At 51.9% G+C, this 21,181-nt stretch overlaps 7 protein-coding genes across 7 annotated transcripts; 4 read left to right on the top strand and 3 right to left on the bottom strand.

Annotated features, from left to right (window-relative positions):
- Positions 1-278: 278 nt before the first annotated feature.
- Positions 279-1,822, bottom strand: UV8b_04493 (uncharacterized protein; the record flags this gene model as incomplete). Its single annotated transcript, XM_043141991.1, has 4 exons — positions 279-865; positions 983-1,565; positions 1,635-1,658; positions 1,787-1,822. 4 exons carry the CDS (start codon positions 1,820-1,822, stop codon positions 279-281), a joined length of 1,230 nt encoding a protein of 409 aa, XP_042997925.1.
- A 1,270-nt stretch (positions 1,823-3,092) lies between these two features.
- On the top strand, positions 3,093-6,198 carry UV8b_04492 (uncharacterized protein; the record flags this gene model as incomplete). The annotated part of the gene is made up of 4 exons (XM_043141990.1): positions 3,093-3,642; positions 3,709-3,993; positions 4,093-5,801; positions 6,073-6,198. 4 exons carry the CDS (start codon positions 3,093-3,095, stop codon positions 6,196-6,198), a joined length of 2,670 nt encoding a protein of 889 aa, XP_042997924.1.
- A 1,127-nt stretch (positions 6,199-7,325) lies between these two features.
- UV8b_04491 (uncharacterized protein) lies at positions 7,326-8,423 on the bottom strand (the record flags this gene model as incomplete). The annotated part of the gene is made up of 2 exons (XM_043141989.1): positions 7,326-8,215; positions 8,321-8,423. The coding sequence occupies 2 exons, from the start codon at positions 8,421-8,423 to the stop codon at positions 7,326-7,328; spliced, it is 993 nt and encodes a 330-aa protein (XP_042997923.1).
- A 422-nt stretch (positions 8,424-8,845) lies between these two features.
- Positions 8,846-9,242, top strand: UV8b_04490 (uncharacterized protein; the record flags this gene model as incomplete). The annotated part of the gene is made up of 2 exons (XM_043141988.1): positions 8,846-9,156; positions 9,239-9,242. The coding sequence occupies 2 exons, from the start codon at positions 8,846-8,848 to the stop codon at positions 9,240-9,242; spliced, it is 315 nt and encodes a 104-aa protein (XP_042997922.1).
- Positions 9,243-12,648: 3,406 nt separating this feature from the next.
- Positions 12,649-15,847, top strand: UV8b_04489 (uncharacterized protein; the record flags this gene model as incomplete). The annotated part of the gene is made up of 6 exons (XM_043141987.1): positions 12,649-13,019; positions 13,093-13,135; positions 13,625-14,455; positions 15,138-15,354; positions 15,605-15,688; positions 15,786-15,847. 6 exons carry the CDS (start codon positions 12,649-12,651, stop codon positions 15,845-15,847), a joined length of 1,608 nt encoding a protein of 535 aa, XP_042997921.1.
- A 662-nt stretch (positions 15,848-16,509) lies between these two features.
- Positions 16,510-16,816, bottom strand: UV8b_04488 (uncharacterized protein; the record flags this gene model as incomplete). The annotated part of the gene is made up of 2 exons (XM_043141986.1): positions 16,510-16,659; positions 16,763-16,816. The coding sequence occupies 2 exons, from the start codon at positions 16,814-16,816 to the stop codon at positions 16,510-16,512; spliced, it is 204 nt and encodes a 67-aa protein (XP_042997920.1).
- Positions 16,817-18,106: 1,290 nt separating this feature from the next.
- Positions 18,107-20,887, top strand: UV8b_04487 (uncharacterized protein; the record flags this gene model as incomplete). Its single annotated transcript, XM_043141985.1, has 6 exons — positions 18,107-18,385; positions 18,456-19,125; positions 19,184-19,386; positions 19,515-20,256; positions 20,346-20,495; positions 20,610-20,887. 6 exons carry the CDS (start codon positions 18,107-18,109, stop codon positions 20,885-20,887), a joined length of 2,322 nt encoding a protein of 773 aa, XP_042997919.1.
- Between the last annotated feature and the right edge of the window lie 294 nt (positions 20,888-21,181).

Genomic DNA, 21,181 nt, shown 5'->3' with positions numbered 1-21,181 from the left:
ATGATGGAATACCAGCCTGAACAGCGGAGATTGAAGTTGGCGAGGGTGAATTGAAGTCGTGTAAATTTCAACCTTTGGCTGTTCAAAAATGGTTAACTTTCCTCATTAGATAGTAGGTTTTCGGGAGCGCGTAACTTGAAAATTTCCGAATCTCGCAGCCGAACGAGGTTATCGCAGTCTGAGCGATTTCCATAATGCGTCTTCTTGCTTTCGCGGAAACGATGCCGCCGCCAATGTACCCCAGTTGATTACCTCCAAGGGGGGGCCCCAGGTGGCGGCTAAACCGTCACGCCGCTTGGCAACTTCCAAGCAACCAAGTCATCTCTCAGCTCAAACTCATCTACTTCTCTGGCACGTCTCATGCCCAGGTCCCCCCTGCCACCATCACTGCTGCTACCTAGAGTCGGGGCTAGACTTCCCAAGCTGCCGCTCCTGCTGCTCCCGAGGTCGTCATGACGAGATTCCCTACTGTCGTCGTGGTGCAAGCGGCCGCCGCCTCGCCTGTCTCCTCTTGCTGCATTGGCACCTCCTCCCGTGACGGTGGAGGTACTCTTGTCACTTGAGGCGCTGTGTGTGTGTCGATGACGGCCAAGATTGCTGCTGCGGCTGCGTTGATGTTTGAGGTAGCGGCGAAAGTCGCTGGGCCTCAGTGTGTCCCCGTTGTTGCCTGGGTCTTCTCCATCGCTGTCGGCGTTGGACTGTGATTGCTTTTTGGTTTTCCAGCCATTTCCGCCGGAGAATATATCCTCGATGCACTCGTCAACTGGCAGCTCGTTGGGATGCCGTGACCAAGAGGCGGCTAGTGTGCGGCGGTAGAGGTCTTGCACCTCGGCTGCGTCTCTGGGTTTGGATAGGTTCGGAATAGCTAGATATGGAAGGAATGGCATTGTTAGAGATGGTCTTGGGGGAAAATGGTTGAGCGCGCTCACCCAGTCCGATGTCGGTTCATCGTTTAGCGACTGGGATGGGAAGATATACGTACGGGAAGTATCGTCCTCGGCCTCAGGGGCAACCAAGCCGGCAATCCCGCCGAACACGGGCGCTGTCCGTAAAGCGGGAGAAATGAAGTTTCGTTCGCCATCTACCTGAATCATGAGGATGCCGATCTTGAGGGTGCTGTTGATTTTGCTGTCCTGCAAAAGGTATCTCCGCACTATCCCCTCTTCCACAGTACATGCCTCCTGCCCATCTTTGTCTTGGCCACCAGCTGGATTGACACCTATGCTGCTCCTCTTCCTAGAAGGCGATCCAAGGTCGCGGTTAATGGATTCGCTTTCCTCGACGAACTCACTGAGGCTGAGCTTGACATGACCGAGAGTGATCTTTTCGGCCACGCCGAATTCTTGTAATATTTCCAGCTCGAATGGACACTCTGACAGACTGTTGTTCTTGTCGACGGATATGCGGATTCCGGTTATCAGCTTACTGTACCCGTAATCGACCTTGTGGTTGGAGATGGGATGCTTGTTGGTGCGACCGCGATGCTCCGCGTGCATGGAATGAGTGAGGTGCCATTTGATGAACGAGTTGCCAGAAACGAGAGGAACATTATTCAAATCATAAATCTGCACCAGCCGCGTCAAGGTTTGTTTGGCACCGTTTGGTGGAAGCAGAGAAAGCCCAGATCATCTAACCTTGAGATGTAACTCAAACTTGGGCTATCAACATGGACGGTTAGCGAACATTGAACACTGAGCCTTGCACCTACGGCAGGGGCTTCCAACAGCAGCATTGAAGTCAACTGGTGTCTAGGAAACGTCGGGGAAGTTTCTGGGGACAGTCTCACCCTACGGCCCTTGCCAACTATAGGCAAGAAGTGCATGTCAGCTGGGTGCTAAGCCATTAAATTCAAAACAAAAAGAAAAAGACAAAACTGCTCAGCTGACCAGTTGGGAAGCAGAGACACAGGCAACGATGGCTGGGGAGAGCGAACGGAGGAAAAATGTGTGTCGGTTGGATAGAGTGAGAGGATACGGAGCAGAAGGAATGAGGTTGTAGAGCCTGGGAGGTATGGAGGGGGCGTTGGCCTTGACAGCTCACTGGAAACGAGTCAGGCTGGTATGTTGTATGTTCCACAGTCTTTGGAATTCTTGGGGCCAAAAAGCTCAGCAAGCAGAAGCGCCCGAGGCAAGCGCCGCAAGCCCAGAGAGGACGTCTTCCGCTTCAGCGATGACCACGCAAAGAGGATGTGTATCGCAGGGAGTGGTAAGAGGATAACGGTCCAGCTATCTGCGTGCTCGCAGCTAAAGCAGAAGAAGCTGCCTGACGATGTTGCCGCAGTTGTGACTTGTTGGCATGACGAGCAAAAAGGCCGTACATGATGACGTGCATGGTGGGGTGGACCGCCTGGAAAGCAGACGCAGGTACCGAGTACCGGGTATCTAAGGTAAGGTTGGTTTAGGAGGTAGGTACTGTAGGTAGGTGCCTTAGGTAGTGCTCATCTACCTCCCAAGGTGCCCTGATTGTGTTGGTAGTCTTCCTTTAGTCGTCAATCGTAAGACAGCTCATGATACTCACCGAGAGGTCTATGAATGACCGTGTCTGCTGTGTCCTATCAAAGCCGACGAGCGGGCGACAGTCATCAGGAACCAGCTTGGCGCGCCATGAGGCGGGTACCTCATGGAATGATGGTCACGTTCCCAAGTTGGCAAGAGGCAAAAGAACTAGCAGAAACAAGGCCTCAGGCATACTTACTGTGCGTGTTAAACATGCCGCCGCTTACCGAGGCGGTACTTTGATCTTCCCCGGTTTACACGCTGTGCGGTGTTGAGGAACAGATGCGGCAGCATTAGCGATGGTAAGAGACCATGTTCACTTTGCGAGAGAGTGTACGAGGGAATATTGCAACCCCTTACTTGTTGGCTGCACTGCGGCCTGTCTTGTCCGGGCAGAACGGCTAGTAAGCAAGCAGCTTAGGTATGTACCTCTTAAGTTGGACGGGAGGTACGGAATAACTTTGATCTTGCGATAACGCATACGATCTTATCGATAACGCCAAAATCTTCGGCATCAAGTTTAACCACCTCCTGTCATGCTCGTCAACTAACAAACGGTTTGCCCGGCCTCGCTGGCCTTTTGCAATCCCAAGTGCCATGGGTCCCAAAACGGGCCCTGGCGGCTCGTCTGGCGTTTCTTTAGGCAAACGTAGTGCCGGACCGCGAAGTGCGAACATTGCCAACGGACGAAGTGACGCGTTCCGTCAAAAGAAGGCCAAGCTATTCGCGGCTCGAAATATCCCAGCCCAGCCTGCCGATGCAGCGCTGAAAGATGGCCAACTTGATCTTCAGGCTTTTGTTGCTGCCCACGAGTTCGAAATCCGCTCTCTGGAGCAGAGCATGGCCACCTCCAGAGCTGTAGGCACCAGTCGAGCTTTTCAGCAGGTTCCACGAGGCCTCCGCCGCCGAGCAGCCAGTCATAACCCAAAACGAGTACCAAAAAGACTACGATCGAGAGCGAGAAAAGAGATGGAAGAAGATAATACGCCCATTGTTGAATCCAGAAGACGGAAACCGAGATCCACCAGAGCCAGGATACGGGCGGAAACTGCCAAGCGACTCGGCATCTTGGCTGCTCGAAAGCGAAGAAAATCGCTGAAGAAAGCAGAGGCGGCTCGGAAGGCAGGCAAGCATGTTGCGCCGGCAAGTGAGCCTCACTGCACAAAAATAGGGATGAGGCCCAAAATTCGGCGAAACCAACTCAACTCGCCAGCCCCTGCGCCAGCAAAGTTTCGGAAGAGACAAATCAACAAAACTTGGCTGCCAACACACAAGTGGCACGCCAAACGTGCACGAATGACGGATCCGAAGAACCCGTTGTGGCGTTTTGCGATACCATTGACCCCGACGGAGAAGATTTACCGGGCTACCCATCGTGCTCAGGGAGAACGAGGTGCCATGGCTTGGGATACGAGTTACATGAGCACCATCGGCTTGTATGGAAGCATCTGTGGCATCACGAAAATTCTCAAAGCCATCGGTGTCACAGAGGAATACTGTTGGAATGATAGGGGCAGGAAATGGAGAATGGGAACACGAGCATGGACTGGATGTCTCTCCAGACAACAGGATAGCATGAGACGGCTAATATGTCCAGCCATGATTGTGTGGAATCCTGAGCCAAGCTCCTCCAACAAAACAGCAGACGTGGGCGGCACCGGCGGCAGCAACGTCAGAAACGGCCAGCGACAGCTCTTCATCAGACTAAGTCCTGCGGCGTTCCTAGAGACTTTCACAGAAATGGTTCGTCTATGCAAGATGAAAGGATCTGGTGTATATGTCGAAGATCTGAGGTTTGAGATTGGAAGTATTGAGTTGACTGGTCCAGCATCCACCGAAACCCTGCTCGGCATCATAACGCCATATCATAGCAAGGAAATGCCATCAAACAAGCATGCGAACCTCTTCGACTCGCTCAAATCTGTCACAAACTCGGCCTGCCTGCCAGAAAATTCAGTCCTAGGTTTTTCAACCCAGGACCCTCGTTTACATTATCCGCCGCGCAAAGTTGAATACCCCAGCGACTCTGATACAGCGACGGAGACACTGGAACTACTGGCAAACTGGCCTGCAGAAGAGGAGCTAGAGCCTTACGGTTTATTCGACCGCGGCTCTCGTTTTCGATCATCTTGTCTACCATCTTCAAAGGCCATCAACAAGCGAAGAAGCATGGCCATGCCGGGGTCATTCTTGAATCCTGGACAATTGGATCCTCCGATTCCTGTTTTGCTGATTTCCACTCGCTCACCAGGTAGCATGCAGGCTCAAGGGACGTGGGTTCTGCTCGTGCCGTGGAAATGCATTCTTCCTCTGTGGTACAGCCTAGTTCACTACCCTTTGGTGTCTGGTATGAACCCTCGCTTCGGCGGCTTGAGTGAGGCCATGCAAGTCGCTTTTGAACGAGGCATGCCTTGGTTTCCCACGGATTTCCTAGCCACCAATGCCGGCGCTGAGTGGGAATTGGAGCAGAGACAGAAGAGACAGCTTGCCTACAACAAGCGGCCCAAGAGCAAGAGAATCGCGTTCAACACTGTAGACTTGGGAGCTGGCAGGAAAGGCGAGATTGGCGACGGACTGGCCTGCGACTTTGAGTATCTCTTTGAGCTGCCACGACCCCCCATGCTGGCAGCTGCGGAGCCAGAGCTCGTCCAAGCCGACAAGTCTGCTGACCCAGATGCCATGGATGTTGATAGCGCAGGCTCGCTTGCCGTCAAAGGCGCTGACGAAAAGCCCTTGCATGTCCCATCTCTGAGGCTACTCAATAACGTTTCAAGGATCGATTTCAATAAATTCAGGGCGTCGCCAGTCCTTGGCCCCCGGCCACCCCCATACGCAATTGCCATTGTCCGCCTGACACTGCTCTCGCGTGGCGTAGCAAGAACTTGCGCGAGAATCTACCGGCTACCAGAAGCCTGTACTCCAGCTCCAAACTCCTCCGACGTTGGAGTCCCTGCATCTATGCCGCCGCACGCGAGCCCCTCCGTCAGTCTTCTTCCCAAAGATCTTCGCAGCCAATGGCTCTCCAAGGTGCCCTGCACGCGGACGACCGCACCTCAACGGTCTCGAATCGACAATGGAAGCAGGCAGACAGATATGCAAAGCCGCATACGACGATTCGCTCGGGATTTGATAGCGGCGCCAGAGCCGTACCCCCCTCCTGCGCCAAACCAAGCCAGTATCGGCGGACATCCCCTTGTCCCAGATGCCGGTGACCTCATTGGCTTTGTTACATCTGGCTCATTCTGCCTGCGAGCCGGCACAGCCACTGCATTTGGAAGCATAGCCGTGGAAAAGGCATTGCGCGAGGTGGGGGGAAACAGTAAAGAGGGTCATTTGTGTATTGTCCGCAATGCTGGCGAGCAAGTTGGCTGGCTGGCCAGATGGACGGTTGTATGATTAAACATGTGGTTTGACCAGGCGATTTCTTAACATGCCGGGTTCGCACCGTTCTCTCTCTGTCTCTCTCTCACTCTCTCTTTTCTTTCTCCTGACATGATGCAATGACATTGTAGACTCCGGCGTGGTACAAACAATGCAAGGGAAATATAAGCACCCAGAAGCCAGATGAAATCCGCAGTGCTACGCTGGGCAGAAAGTCAACGCCCAGGACTTCTCACCGCAGAACGGCGGCATGTGCGTCGGTGCCACGTACGTCAGAGCCATCACTTGCATGATTCCCCCTTCAAGAGGCGGCCCGACATAGGATTTCTTCGTCTGGCAGCCCACAAGGGGAAAGGAGCAGACGGCAGCAGTCACCTGACCTGTTTTGGTCGCAACGTACTGATCACGGTGAACTATCCCACTATGGCGCCTGTTGAACAGCAGCGAGTATTCGCGGGCTGAAAGACGCCAGCTCCAGCTTCTTGTTCTCCCCGCCGACTGGCATATACACGAGTTCAGATGCAGTCTCGATGCAGCATGACCCCCCAATTCCCCTGCATTCATCCACCAAGGACGCTTCCATGATTTGCTGCCGCGCAATCTACAGAAAAGAAGACGCGGGGCGGGAAAATTGCATTTGCCGAGACTTCGGGCTTATCCTGGTTTCACAACCGGCACTGCCTATTTTTTTTTTCCCCCGGCGGGACCACGAAATCACGCACCGGCCCGTCTACTGTATTCTTGGCTTGCGCCCCTGGATCCATCATCTGCGGCTGCCGGAACGCGCGGAAACGACGCGGAAACCGGGTTGAATAAGCAAAAGGTAAGGGTCCTGGTCGAGTTCAACATGTGGCAGGTGCTTGACTTGGGGGAACCCCTCGCGCTGCGGGTGCGACGCGTCCCTGTGTCGTGTGAGGGAGGATTTCCACCGGCAGTGCTACCGTGCGATGCCCGCGGCATTTGCGGCATTTTCTTCTTCTAGCTCGCAAGGTCGGAACAATGGATTGAAGGGGAGGGGGGGCGGCGTTTGAGAGAGCGCAGCAAACCGCTGCGTGGTGAGAGGCAGTTTGTACTGCGATGCGGAGATGGCGAGAAGGATCATTGGCGGGAATGAGGCGCATGCATATGGAGTAGTTGCGATAGAAAGCGGCAATGATGACGAGGCGACGAATATAATCTGAGGTATGTAGGGCAAGCCGTCACCTGTAGCTTGATCAGATTGCTAGTAAATCTATCTGAATGAAGGATGCAAAAACACCCGAATCGTCAACACAATCGTCATATTGTCCCTGAATAAAGAGGGGAAAAAAGAAAGAAAAACAGTTGAATGCCCAACTTTCCAATGCACCCCGCAAACGCCATGCCATTACTGCTTCGCCTCATGATGGACAACCAAGAAATCAAGAAAGCCAACCAAAGGTGGGACGACGATAGGAGGAGAAAGAAAGCTCAGTCTTCCTCGCTGATCTCGCTCTCGTCTCCCCCTTCTGGTGTGTTGGCCATGTCCTCAAACGCCATCTCCATATCCTTCTCTAGATCATCTCCCATATCATGTATGCTGTCATCTCGTTGAACTCCGCTTCCTTCCTCGACATCCATTGGATGCGCCTGTGCGTTGTGAAGATTTGCCGGGCTCGGCAGCTTAAAGTCTGCATCGGGCTCGTCATCGCTCTCGCCATCTGCATCATCGGCCTCGGAATCTCGCTGGTCCATGAAATCGTCGAAACGCCTAGGCTGTGGAAAAGCAGGCGAGAAGTCGGTTTGCTTGGCCGTGTCGCCACCAGGGTACTCGATAAGTAGCCCCCCGTCATCATCATCATCCTCCTCCTCGTCCTCCTCATCTTCAAAAGAGTTGGATTTGGGTTTGGGTTTCTGCTCGGGCTTCTGCTCCGGTTTCGGAAACGAGAGTGCAGCTTCTTTGGGCGGCTGCTGTTGCTTCTTGTCTGTCTTGCGCTTGGTTTCTTTGGCCTGTGACTTGGACGTTGGTGCCTTGGGTGCGGCCTTGGAGATGGTCTTCTTTCCAACGGATCGTTTTGGTGCTGGCTGGCTGTCAAGGTGGGGGTATTGGCGTCGTAGACGTTCTGAATCTGAAATGCCAGGAAGACGGGCAACATTCAGGTTGAACGTGGAATCGATTTTGTCGAGGATGAATGCTTTGCGCTCGGCGTCAAAATGAAGCACGTACTGATCACTATTGGTATTCCTAGACCCAGTGTAGGCATAGGAGCCGTCGTCGTCGGTAAATGACAGGTCGTACGAGTCCGTCTTGCCAGGAAAAGAAGGTTTGAGACGCGAATGGCTCGGGGCATCGTCAGAAGATAGTGTTGGTTTATGGTTGTCTAGATGTACAGGATTAGAACCGACGTAACCTGAAGCAAGGAACAGGAGAGAGAGAAGTAAGAGGGAAAGGGAGAGAGACGCGGAAGAGAAGGGGGAAACTGTACATCTGATGCCAGTGAAAATCTCGTTGGACGTCTTCCCTAGCAAACCATCCCCAAGGATGACAGGATATTTACCTGCAAGGGTTGGGTCGATTAAGCCATCCATCTTGCCGTCACCGGGGGACTCGGGGGGGGGGGGGGGGGGGGGGGGGGGGGGAGGGGTTGCAGAAGCCTCTATGTCGGGAAAAGCAATGAACGAAAATCTTGGGGAAGAAAGTAGAGAGGGTGAGACGATGAAAATATCCAGCAGGTGTCAACAGCAGTCAAACCATGCAAATGCACATGCACATGCACATGCATATGTCAAGTATGCTTCAGCCAGCTGGGCCTCGATTAATAATAAGCGAAATCAAAGTTGGCTTGACTTGGCTTTCGGGGCTTCGGGATGCGTAAACTGAGGAACTGAGGGCTGCAGCTGTTGGTCACTGTCGGTCACTAGGACTCAGGACTCAGGACTCAGGATCCTCTGACAGGGCTAAGAGTGATCCAGCCACGAGGGCCACGTACCCCACCACCCCCACTTGCCACATGCCCATCCTCGCATTTGTTTTTTTGGCCTCGGTGACCGATGAACTTTACAAATATGCCTCGAGCTGGTGTCTTTTCTTTTCAAGGGCCAGTATTATTGCCGGGCACGGTCTAGCTTCGAGCAACTGTCCGCATGTAGACGGCCTTGCTTTGGCGCTCTACCAGATTTTAAAATCTCTCATTAAGCTGACAAGAGTTTTACAGAAACGAGACAATCATCGCCCTGCTCACGCATTGACAACAAAACTGCCTTTTCGCAGTCAAATATGGCTTTGGAATTTCGACCCTGGCGCAAAATCCCCTCATGAATGGTAAATCATCACCCACTCCGAACGCAGAGTGAAATGCTACTTTAAGTCCTTCTGCAAATGCTGATACAAGCCGTGATGGAAGTTGAAGCGTTGCAATTGTGGTTTCAGGTAAAACTTCTGTCAGCGGCATTCCATCGTACTGAAGAACAAACTCGCAAGAGTAGGTGATGCCGGCCTTGTACCTGATTTGGGCAAAAGCCAGCAAACAGCATAACCAAGGATGCTTGAAACTGAACGATGCTCATTTGCGTCAAACCTCGGCGACCTGCGCCACTTGGACCACTAGAAGCACCAATCTATTTCTCATCCCGGCCATCGCTGATCCAGAATAGAAAGAAAGAAACCCTCGTATGATCGGTGGCATGGCAGAATTAACATAACCGGAAGGCAATTCTCCGTTCCATCGTACAGACCGCGTTAGACTCCAAAGACACTCCTATTTCTGTCCTCCCCTCCCCCCAACTCCCATCTTTTTTTTTTTTTTTTAAATCAAATCCCTACAATTATGAATTATCAAGAACGTGCGTGCTTTTCCTTTGTTTAATAACAGGTGGTCTAGGCTTGTGTTATTTTGACGTCGGCTTACTACGTACCTACAACTAAGATCGTATAGTGTTGTCATCAATGCATTCCATGAATTCTGAAATTTTGCCATGATACGGATACTCGGTAGAGAACCGTCTCTTTCTTTCTCTCTCTCTTGTTTTTTTTCCTTTCTTCAAACATAGAGCCCGTCTCTAAACTTCCCTCGCGCAAGTTGGCTTTTCAATTATCGACTCTGACCAACTCAACCTGTCGCTGCAATCAACAAGGCACCACATGTGAGCAAGTCACGAGTCCTTCAATGACTGCGGAGTATTGGCTAGCAGCAATACCATGTTATATGCTGCTTCTACCGCCATTCGCTGGACAGTTATTGCTTGAACAATAATCGGTGGATTTTGGGGGGTTTCAACTTCTCTATTAATAATTCAACAGTCCGAGATGCAGCTGGACAGTTATTGCTTGAACAATAATCGGTGGATTTTGGGGGGTTTCAACTTCTCTATTAATAATTCAACAGTCCGAGATGCAGCTGGACAGTTATTGCTTGAACAATAATCGGTGGATTTTGGGGGGTTTCAACTTCTCTATTAATAATTCAACAGTCCGAGATGCAGCTGGATAGTTTTCATCCCCTGGTCGTCAGCGACATGCCAACCCATGGTTGAGAGTCATTGAAAATCGAGGGACTGGCATCGGATCGCGATGGCAAAAATGACCGATGTGATAGTCATACAGCAGCTCTAATTTCCGGGAACGTGTTGCTGCTTCTGTTGGGGCGAGGGAGTGTTTGAGTGTTGCATTACCAGCTTCAGACAACAAATTCCATAAAAAATTGCTAAAAGGTTAAAAAAAAAATAGAAAAGAGAAGAAAAGCAAAAAGTCCTTGCGTGCAATGAATAAGTGCCAGTCAATTGAGTGCTATCTTGGTTGCTTGATAAGTTTAAGTACCGGAGCTGGCCATATGTCGGAGACTAATCGCACTTGCCATCATGGAAAACATGGCAATCATGGGTATCTGACCCATCACCATCATGCCCTTAAGCCAGAGATGACGGAAAGGGAACGAGGAAATGGTTGGCCCAGCCGTACCGGATCCCTTCAATGTCCATCTTCGCAGTGATGGAAGCAGACGGACATTTGAATCATGCCAGTATCCGTCCCGGCGTGGATTCGAGACGTGCCACAACATTCGGATGAACTTGAACCTTTGACTTTTCTCTGTTCCTTTTCCCCGGGGACATGTCGGCAGGCATATTTTCCACAACACATGCTAGCGAGGGCTGATTGATGGGACTCAGTAATTAGACAAGTCGGAGTCGAGGCTAGTCTTCTTTTTCCAACCTCTCCGATGGGCACATAAAGTGACGTGACTATTTGTTTTGCTGGGGTGGAATTTGCCCAAAACTACCTAGTAATAGTTAGGCCGGCAACAACTCATTCCTCCTATACCCCGAGCTGCACTCTTATCAGTGCCCGATGCAGGCAATGCTATGCTTGCATCATTAGGCGAGAGCGACTCGATCCGTCAAGGGCAAGTACCTGGCTCGAGAAACATGTACCTAACTGTGTCCCTTAGGTAGGAGGTAGGTATCTGTCATCGAATATACTCCGTACACGATGCAGGTTTCTCCCTGGAACGTTATTTCAGCACAGGCACTGATGAGTTGGATGAATCGCATGAGACCTCGCACGAAGTGGAAGCCACCAGACGCTGGAGCCGCCCAATGATGTGGTGTGCTTGGTGCTACGGTCCACCCCAGCAACGACGAGACAAGTTGTGAGGACTGAGGACCATTACCGCCACGAGATTCTCAATCAATCAATAGCTTAAGATGAAGCGCGCTCACAGAGAAAATATGTTGCGATATTATCGCCAAGTACCATACCATTTCTCACGAGGTAGGTATCTAGGCCTTTCCGGTCGGTATGCGTGCGCGATAATAGAGCAAGGTCTTGCATCCCGCCACTTGCGATAATGCCACCTCTGCCATCGTTATTAACACAAGCGATATTGAAATACCTTGAATTAGGTACCTTAATGTATACTAGGAACAGAATATATTGGTAATTGCTGAGATTTCTTTAATCTCTAGACTTCATATTGCCAGCGGCAAGGAAACGGATTGAGCAGGTTCCTAAGGAACTTTCCTCCACTGGGCACCTTCCAGGTGGAATTTTGCCATTGCGGTTGCCGTTGCCAGCTGCCAGCTGCCAGCACCCAGTCAGCCCGTGGAAACAGGCACGGGACATTCATTTGGGCCCTCAAGCTCTCAACTCTCTCAAGTTCCTCAACAAGCAACGCTCAATCACCTATTCCTTACCAGTTGACAACCTTCCCCTGCCGCTGCTCCCAGACATTTGCCTCTCCCGTCTCACCCTCGTGGCAACGACCTCACCAACTAGAGAGAGACGAAAGGGTGGGGAACTGGGGAGCGTTCCCTTGACTCGGCAAATCTAGGCTTGTGTCTTGGACTCGCCATGTCGTCAAACCATCTACTCGTTCTCACACCCCCTTTACTCTGGGATTCAGACCACCTCCTGCCCTTGTACAGGGAAACAGTGATACACGGTCGACATCCCTTGTTGAAGGGGGAAAAAATATATTTGATTGTGGCTCTTCCCCGACCCTTATTCCCTCTATCCTCGCAGCGGCGGACTCGTCAAGACCATTGCCCATGCTTTGCTGCATCCACTTTGGCAAATGCATTAATCCGCCTTCAATATTTATTCCTCTTACCTTGGCACTCCGTCGACATGGCGATAATGGAAGAAGCGGCTCAAATCCCCGAGCTAGGGGACGTTGAATATCGTCTCCAAGTACTCCATCTTCCCATGGATAAAACAGAGCTGCAATATGACTGTGAGCTGTTGAACAAGGCACACAGTCTTGGTATCGTGGCCACTCTACCAATCCCTCCTGCAGCCCATAGCATCGCCTCGTACGCCATGTCCGACTCAGACGAGTCAACTCTGAGGGATCCTGCATCCTCGACTCTATCGGAAGATTCCACTGTTGCCTATCTCACTCCTCACTCATCCATCTACAGCGCGCCCGGTCCTGATTCGTCTTCTATTGACACCAGCATACTTATACCTAAAAACAGCAAAGTGAACTTCGCCTCCTACCAAAAATACATCTCCCGTTTTGCCACACTTCCCAAAGGAGCTGGATTTTGCAAAAACTCCGTACCCGCTCACACCTCCGGTCAGGGCATATTCAGCTTAAGAACAAGAAAGAGCATATCTGGTCTTGCAACGGGTTTTCGAAACAAGATGAAAGTGCGGAAGAAGACAGTTGGTTTCATTGAGTATCCGGTGTATGTCATGACTCCAAAACGATCCAATGACTACATTCCAAGACCAGCAGCTAATGTCGCTTCGTGTGCTTAGATCTTGCTTCACTTGCCATGTTTCATTCAACATGCCTGGTTCGGTACAGAGTTTGCCATGTGGGCATGCCTATTGTACGTATTGTCTCAAGGAGCTGGTCACTCTGGCAACGAGATGTGAATCGAAGATGCCGCCAAGCTGCTGCGCGCGCGCTGTGCCTGCAGAAACGCTGCAACAATCCCTTGACGTCGAAACACAAGAAGCCTTCATCAAGGCTGTTCAACGATATAACACGCCAACAGAGTGTACCATTTTCTGCTGCGACTCCGCCTGCCAAGAGTTCTTCCCCCCGCAAAGAAACATCGACCCGCGAGTGCCTTTCGCAGTTATGCGCTTGTGTTGCCAGACAAGAGTATGCCGTACCTGTAAGGAGACAGCGCATGGCATTGGTGGTCATTGTCACCAGGACTGGGAGCTTTTTGGCGCCCTGAAAATTGGTGGCAGTGGCAGTTGGACAAGATGCTACAGATGCCTCACTTTGGTTGAACTCGCTGACACTGTAGCATCTGCGACATGTTTGTGCAACGCGCAGTTCTGTCATGTCTGTGGGAACGTTTGGGACATTGCAACCGGCTGCCTGAACCTTTGCGATGCTGAAGAGAACCCGGTCAAAAAGGGCCAATATCAAGAGAAGCAGGCGGCAGAATCGAATGCTGCACATGCAAGGCAGCAGCACGAACCAAATCCGCAGTTGTCAGAGCACCCTATGATAGCATCCCTGAAGATGACCCAACAGAATGAGCTGCAACGATTGCGGGACTTCAAGGCGGCCACTGAAAGCTCTATGAGAGCACGAAATGCCGCGCAAGAGATTTCTTTGGCAAAGAAGCAGGCGGAAGACGAAGAAGCCACGATACGAAGACATTCAAAAGTCATCGCCCAACTCGAAGATCATCAAATAGGAGAGGAGTTAGACTTACGAACAGCACTAGACCAAGCGGCCCGGAGCATCAATGTTCGCATCAAACATATGGAAGCGTACTGTGATAATCTGGGCCACAAATCGAGTAGAGCCAGCCTCCCTCCTCGTATAGTCACTGAACAAAATCTGCGGGATTTGGAACGTCAGTACAACCTACGGTTTGATATGGAACACCAACACCAGGCTAAGATAAGCATGATGCGAAACCGCCAGTCAAGTAGGATGGAAGAGCTTATCCACAGGCACGGGAGCGAGCGAAAAAAATTGGTGGACGGTCATCAAAGAGCCAGAATGGAGCTCAGCAACCAAATATTGAAGGACCAAGAGATATGCAATACGATTTTTGAAGAACGTCAATCTCGACTAACAGCAAGATGGAATTTGGCTATTGAAATACAATGCCGAGAACTTGAGGAGCAGACTGGATTGAAGCGTGTCATGGTATGTCCGCCAGCTTGGCCAAGACCACTCCCTGGTCCCAAACTCTCAAAAGTTTCCCCGCCCGCTTGATAGAATACAAAGGTTGGCGAGCCATTGCGCTCTACGAACAATAAACATACCCTTGTCTATGAGGTCTCTCATCCTACTGTGATGGTGTAGATATGAATTTATTAAACCACGCTTTTGCTTCTTTTTCTGCTTTCCTCCTTTCTTTACTTTTTCTTTTATCTGGTTCTTCGAAATCGCGACGGCAATTGTACTCATCAGAATCCGTGACATGAATCCGACTTTTAGTGGACAGACAATCTATAGTAGACGACGCCTAGCTGAAGAGGATGCCATCCCGAGAGCTCGATCCATTGGGTGCGCACGAGAACCTTATGTAAGTTTCTCTGCCAGAAGGTCGGCCAATGAGGACAGCGACAACAATCTGATTATCGTTTTTTAAACACAAAATACGCTTCGTATTGCGAACATTTTGAGGGACGACTCACATAGTGGGACTATCAAATATAATTTTCACTTGAATAGATTTAATGATGGTTGTTTGATCCCGTAAGAGGAAGCTTTGTCGGCGGATTATCGTTGACCCAAGCGGAAATTTACTCATTGATTGGATCCCACTTTTGGGGTTTTCTGTCTATGAAACACGTGACCGCAATCGGCTGGTGGGGCACTGTAGCCCACCACTGGAGAGTCGGAAACCCTGTCGCAAGAGCACAAAATACTAGCCATACCACTTTTCACCACCGGCCAAGGAGTCTTCTGCCAACTTTTGCTTTTCCAGACAACAGCCTTCCACGTCGATTCCTGTCAACAGCGAAAGCACGATACTATAATGGATTCCTCCAAGGCACCAGTCAAGTTGGTCAAGGTGACCCGTGTTCTCGGACGAACCGGTACGATTTCATTCCTTTTTTTTTTTTTTTTGTGTTTCACGGTGATTTAAGGAAAGAGAGGGACGTGGACAATTCAACGCTTCGGCCCTCAACCGCTTCTTCTGCGAAAATATAAGCCCTGTACGAGTCGCCATTTCAGTTTGAAATTGGCCCTCGTTCTGCAACCGGCTTGTCAGCAAGTGGGGATTTGTTTCGGTGTACGGGTAAAAGTGACGTTCGGGGCAAGAGGCTAACAGAGTTGTCTTGGTAGGCTCCCGTGGTGGTGTCACCCAGGTGCGCGTCGAGTTCATGGACGATCAGACCCGATCCATCATCCGAAACGTCAAGGGACCCGGTATGATTTCTCTGTTCCTCCTCGCAGTCGTCATGACATGGACCACGGCTGGTTGCCAAAAGCGCTTTGGGACTGACTTTTGACGTGCGCTTTCTAGTCCGTGAGGATGACATCCTCTGCTTGCTTGAATCCGAACGTGAGGCCAGACGTCTGCGATAGAGAACTTGGTAATGGATGGTGCGCAGGAGATAAATTACGACGGGTGATGGGAACAACTTTGTCAGTTCAAGATTTGCTGTTATCGAAGAGCATGAGGCAGTTTCATTAGACACAAAAAGGGTCGATCTATTTCGGGGTTGAGGCGCTGGACAGCTATCTCTTTGATTCGAGGTTGTCACTAAGCATAGCCGGCAGGTTACCTGGCCGGGAAAAAAAATGCTCAAGCTCGTTTCTCATCACTCTCTGGCCAAGATTCCGAGCTGCGTTTTCCTTCTTGTTAACACGGGGAACACAGGCGGTATTGGACACGAACCCTGGTGTCCACTACAACATTTCATGATTGTGGTGAAATCCCCTTCTATTTTTCCTTTTTCCTTTTTCTCTTTCTTTTGGCCGACCTTGGCGGATTTGGATGAATCACTCGTGTCTGGTGTTACTAGCTAGCACGCGCCCGTGGAAGATAAAAGAGCACCGATCTCTGAATGACTCTTTCGAAAGTTGATTCGGACAGAATCACGACTCGACCAAGTTAGGGGTTGGGTCGTCTTGCCCTTAATGAATGTCACTTTCGCCGGAGCCAGTTATGACAGCTCTTGGGCGGCTCATTAAAGGCGTCTGTCTCATGGTCTTGTCAACGCTCATAGCAGGTAGGTCCAAACAGTTCAATTGTGACAAGGACGGTGGCTGGACCATGTGTGATTCGGCCATGAAGCTAGTAACGATTCAAACGTCAAATCGGCAACATAAGAGGTGCCATGGTCAGCGTATTCGTGAAAAGCGCGATTGTGGAAATCCTTGTTTGCTTGCTTGGTCTAATGATAGGTCAATGACAGTTTGGGTATTTGTGGTGGTATCGCTAGGAAGCAGAAGACGGGGAGGATTTCAGATGACTTGGCAAGATGATGAATAACATACTGCGTACGTCCGTACATGCAACCAGACACCGACACGGAGTCGACATTGAAACATGCACTGGCCGAAGGCTGGCACCGGGAAGTGTTGGAAATAAGAGGTAAGCAGAAATACCGCAAATACGCCCACCCTAGGCAGCAGGTTGGGGCCCGTCAGTGGACTGACTCGTTGGGACTTTCAATCAATCACAGCCCACAATGTCAAACCGTTTGCCAAACCGTTTGCCAGCACGCCTTCGTCACTAAAATACATGCAAGTGTGCAGTGCACATCTATGCTGCTTGCCGTCTTCTGATGGGTGCATAAGGATGCTCGATTGTCGAGCCCCTGCTAACTCCCAGGGTCTGGAGGGTTGGATTTTTGTAGTCGGTAACCGTCAATGCCAGGCTGCTGCTTACCACTTGGTACTGTAGGAACCTGTAACCTGCGGGCACGGATGGATGACAATGACGCATGCTGCCGTGCTGGAACGGCAGGGGGATGTTTGGGTCAAAGCCACCAGACACTAATAACACCGCGGAGTACTTGGCGCCATGTACTCCTTAACCAGCGACCGGCGACCAGTTACCATTCACCAGTTCCCAGTTACCAGTTACTACAGTACAAGTCGCTGCACACTGGGGGCATGTGCCGCTCTTCTGAAGCAAGCCCTGCAAGGCTCCTCCTTCCTTCCGTCACTGCCAGCCAAGGTTACATCCAGAGGTTAAATAAAACGCTGGCATTTTCACCATGGCAATCTCTGGCTCTTGGCTAGGGCCGTCCCTTTTTGTTCGTTTGTAGTCCGTACAAGCCAAACACTCCAACCTTCCACCGCGCCTCCCTTTCTGACGCAACGACGCTCCTCCGATTGGACTATCCCCTGACCTTGGATGATTCCCGGGCCTCCATGCGACACCCTCGGACGTTTCTCCTCTAAAATCTAGTTTCCTCGCCGGGAAGCCGCAGGAAATCCTGGTCGACGTTGGGTGCCAAGATCGGTTCAGCCAGGCCAACGCAGCGCAACGCAACGCAAACGCAACGCAACGAACGGGCTTAGCTCAGGAGGCGCCGGCACGTCGCGACACAAACACCTACACCTCCACCTCCACCTCCGCCTGGAGGCCCTCTAATAAGCCCCGCGGCTGGCTTGTCAAACATTCTTGAACAAGCGCATCGCACCTCCTTTGCATTAGCCCGGCTTTGCATCGCGACGACGCGCAATTGGTGAGGGGAAACGGCTGTCATCGTCAATTCCGCGGCCGGAGCGGTCAGTCAATTTCCCAGAATCAAGGAATAACCAGCCCTCCACCCGATAGATCCTAGTTTTCGATTACCCGCCTCCGTCCATCGAACTTGCGCTGGCGTTGCCATGGCCGACCGCCGCCATAGCTCCGTCGACGGCAATGCCATGCTTCCTCAACCGCACCCGCAAACAAACCCCAGCGGCGTCATCACGGACGAGCTCAAATTTACGCAAGACGCGGACAGCGAAGCTCCGGGAGCTGAGCTCGGTTCAGATGGCAAGCACAGTGGCGAGGGTTTCCACAGCGGGCAATCCGAGCAAGGACCGCCGCCGGCAGTCGAACAATCAAAGTTAATCGTCGACCCAACCGTGGCAAAGCATGTCAGCGATGTCATGTCCTCAGAGGTAACATGGCCCTCGGATGAGGCCGTTTAATTAATTGCCGACATTGTACTGACACGGCGCATGGCGGCAGCTCGGTATTCCCATTTTGTTGAACCGGCTCAAGCAGAGCGTGGCGTCTGCGAAAGAGTTTTCTCTCTTCCTCAAGAAGCGGTCCGTCCTTGAGGAAGATCATGCGCAAAGCCTGCGGAAACTGTGCCGATTGACCCAAGACAACGCGCGCCGCCCGGAACATCGCCAAGGCTCCTTTGCTAAATCCTACGATGAAATGGTCTTCATTCATGATCGCATGGCGGAGAATGACTCGCAGTTTGCCGCGTCGTTGCATCAGATGCACGAGGATTTGGTCGAGCTTGTTGCGAACGGGGAAAAGGGACGGAAGATGTGGAAGGTAAACGGCCTGGCGGCTGAACAGAAGGTGGCGGATTTGGAACAGGTCATGCGCAAGAGCAAGGCCAAATACGACTCTCTGGCTGAGGAGTACGACCGGGCAAGGACTGGTGAGGCGAGGCAGGGCGGCAAAGTGCGAGGCGCGTTCAAGGCGCACAAATCCGCGGCGCAACACGAGGAGGATCTGCTGAGGAAGCTCCAGGCAGCAGACCAGACGTACCAGAGCCACGTCCAGACGTTGCAGAATGAGAAAGCCCATCTTGAGAAATCTGCTCGGCCAGAAGCCGTCAAGGCCCTTCACGAGCTGATATCTGAGACGGATTCTGCCGTCACAATGCAAATGCAAAAGTTTGGTGAGTGCGATCCCAGCCATGGCCTGGCTTGTCGCCGCCGCTGACACCTATGTCCCAGCCGCCTTCAATGAGAAGCTGCTGCTCGGCAATGGCTTGATCGTCAGCCCGTTCAAGTCTCAGGGAGCCGAAGGTGTCGGGCAGCCCCGTAGCTTGCGCCAAGCTGTTGCCGCCATCGACAACGAAAGGGATCTGAACGAATTCATTTCCAGCCATCATGGCAAGATCCCGCCTTACACTGAAGTGAAATATGAGCGCAACCCAGTAGGTTCCTACAATTGATGGCAAAAGCAACTTTTCGTTTTATCTTCTTGTCCTCTTTTTCCCCCCCGCTTCTTTATCTTCTTCCTTTTTTTGAGGCTTTGCAAAGGCATTCTAAACGCTGCTGTCAGATATTGAACCCTCCAGCCTCCTCCATAAGTCAACCTCTACCCTCAAGCATGCATGCGCCGCCCCCGATAGGCGGGCAGACTGCTGCAGGCCCCGAGGGGTCTGCAGGACAGTCACTGACGATGGGCTCCCGAAGCAGCGCAGGCAACTTCAGTGCTTCGGGTGGCGGCATCACGTCTCAGGGCCCGACGACATCTGGGCCTCCCCATGGCGGCATGCAAGACCTGAACCGGCAGTATGGTCAAAACCACGGCCGCAGCTTCAGCCAAGGCAACATGTTGAGCCAGCAAGGCCCTCCCCAGCAGCACCAATTCCCAGCCAGGAACTCTGCTCAGCCAGCTCCCCGGATTGGAAACCCGCCGAGCACACAAGGTCCTCCTCAACTTGGTGCCTTGTCATTCCAAGGCTCCCAACATGCGCCCCAGTCCTCAACGCCGCCCCCAGGCTCCTCGTTCCCAGGTGACAGAGACCAGGGTGTCAGCGGTCCGGTCGGGGGTCCAGGCTACGGCGGCGCCCATCCCTCAACAACGTATGCACCTGCGGCAAGACACATGGCGGCACCTTCCAAGCCTGTCTTTGGCGTGTCGTTGAATCGCTTATACGAAAGAGACGGGCTCGCCATTCCGATGGTAGTCCATCAGTGCATCCAGGCAGTGGATCTTTTTGGCCTGGGTGTTGAGGGCATCTACAGGCAATCCGGTTCTCTGAACCACATCAACAAGCTGAAAGGCATGTTCGACGCAGGTATGTCGCTTTCCCGCCCATCAGACCCGACTGTGGCGCCACGTGGTCAGCTTAACGACTGAGCTTGTTGTGTTGTAACCTCGATCTAGAGTCGTCCAACCCGGCCCTCGACTTCAGAAACCCCGAGAACTTTTACCACGACGTAAACAGTGTGACTGGGTTGCTGAAGCAATTCTTTCGCGATCTGCCTGATCCACTCCTGACGTCCGAGTACCACGACGCGTTCGTCAGGGCAGCTAGTACGCATCCCACCTTTTCCCCTCTGTTATATCAGAAGCCATGGCGTTGTCAAATTTCCTGACCCGAGCTCTCTTCCTCTTTTTTTCCTTTTTTTTTTTGTTTCTTTTTGGCAGAACACGATGACGACATAGTTCGCCGCGACTCCCTCCACGGCATCATCAACTCTCTTCCTGACCCTAACTACGCCACCTTGCGAGCCATGACACTCCATCTCTACAGGGTCATGGACAACTCGCACGTCAACCGGATGAACTCGCACAACCTGGCGGTGATTTTCGGGCCTACCCTCATGGGGTCTGACCCTAGTACCGCCATCGCGGATGCCGGCTGGCAGATCAAGGTGATTGACACCATTCTTCAGAACACGTACCAGATTTTCGATGACGATTGAGGGGCAAATCGCGCAGGGGAGTCTGGGCAGTCGACGTCGTCTTTTCCGCCTTTTCTTTTCTTCTTGGGCAAACGGGTGCATCAGACGCATTCAGCTCCTCCGCCTCTTTTTGCTTTTCGAGCTTGCGTTCCCCACCCCCCTATTTTTTTTTTCCTTTTGTTCATTATCGTGTACCGTTTCCTATTTGCTGTTGCACAGGCGTCTTGTTGTGATGGCGTGTTGCCGAGTCGTCGCAATCTGCTCCTCCTTCTTGTTCGGTTTCATGCTCCCGGTCGTCGCTGTCACGGTTTGAAA

This window comes from Ustilaginoidea virens, chromosome 3 (assembly GCF_000687475.1).
Source record: "Ustilaginoidea virens chromosome 3, complete sequence".
Lineage (NCBI taxonomy): Eukaryota > Fungi > Ascomycota > Sordariomycetes > Hypocreales > Clavicipitaceae > Ustilaginoidea > Ustilaginoidea virens.
Note: the sequence above shows the minus strand (reverse complement) of the source record. Positions and strands in the feature narration are given on the sequence as shown.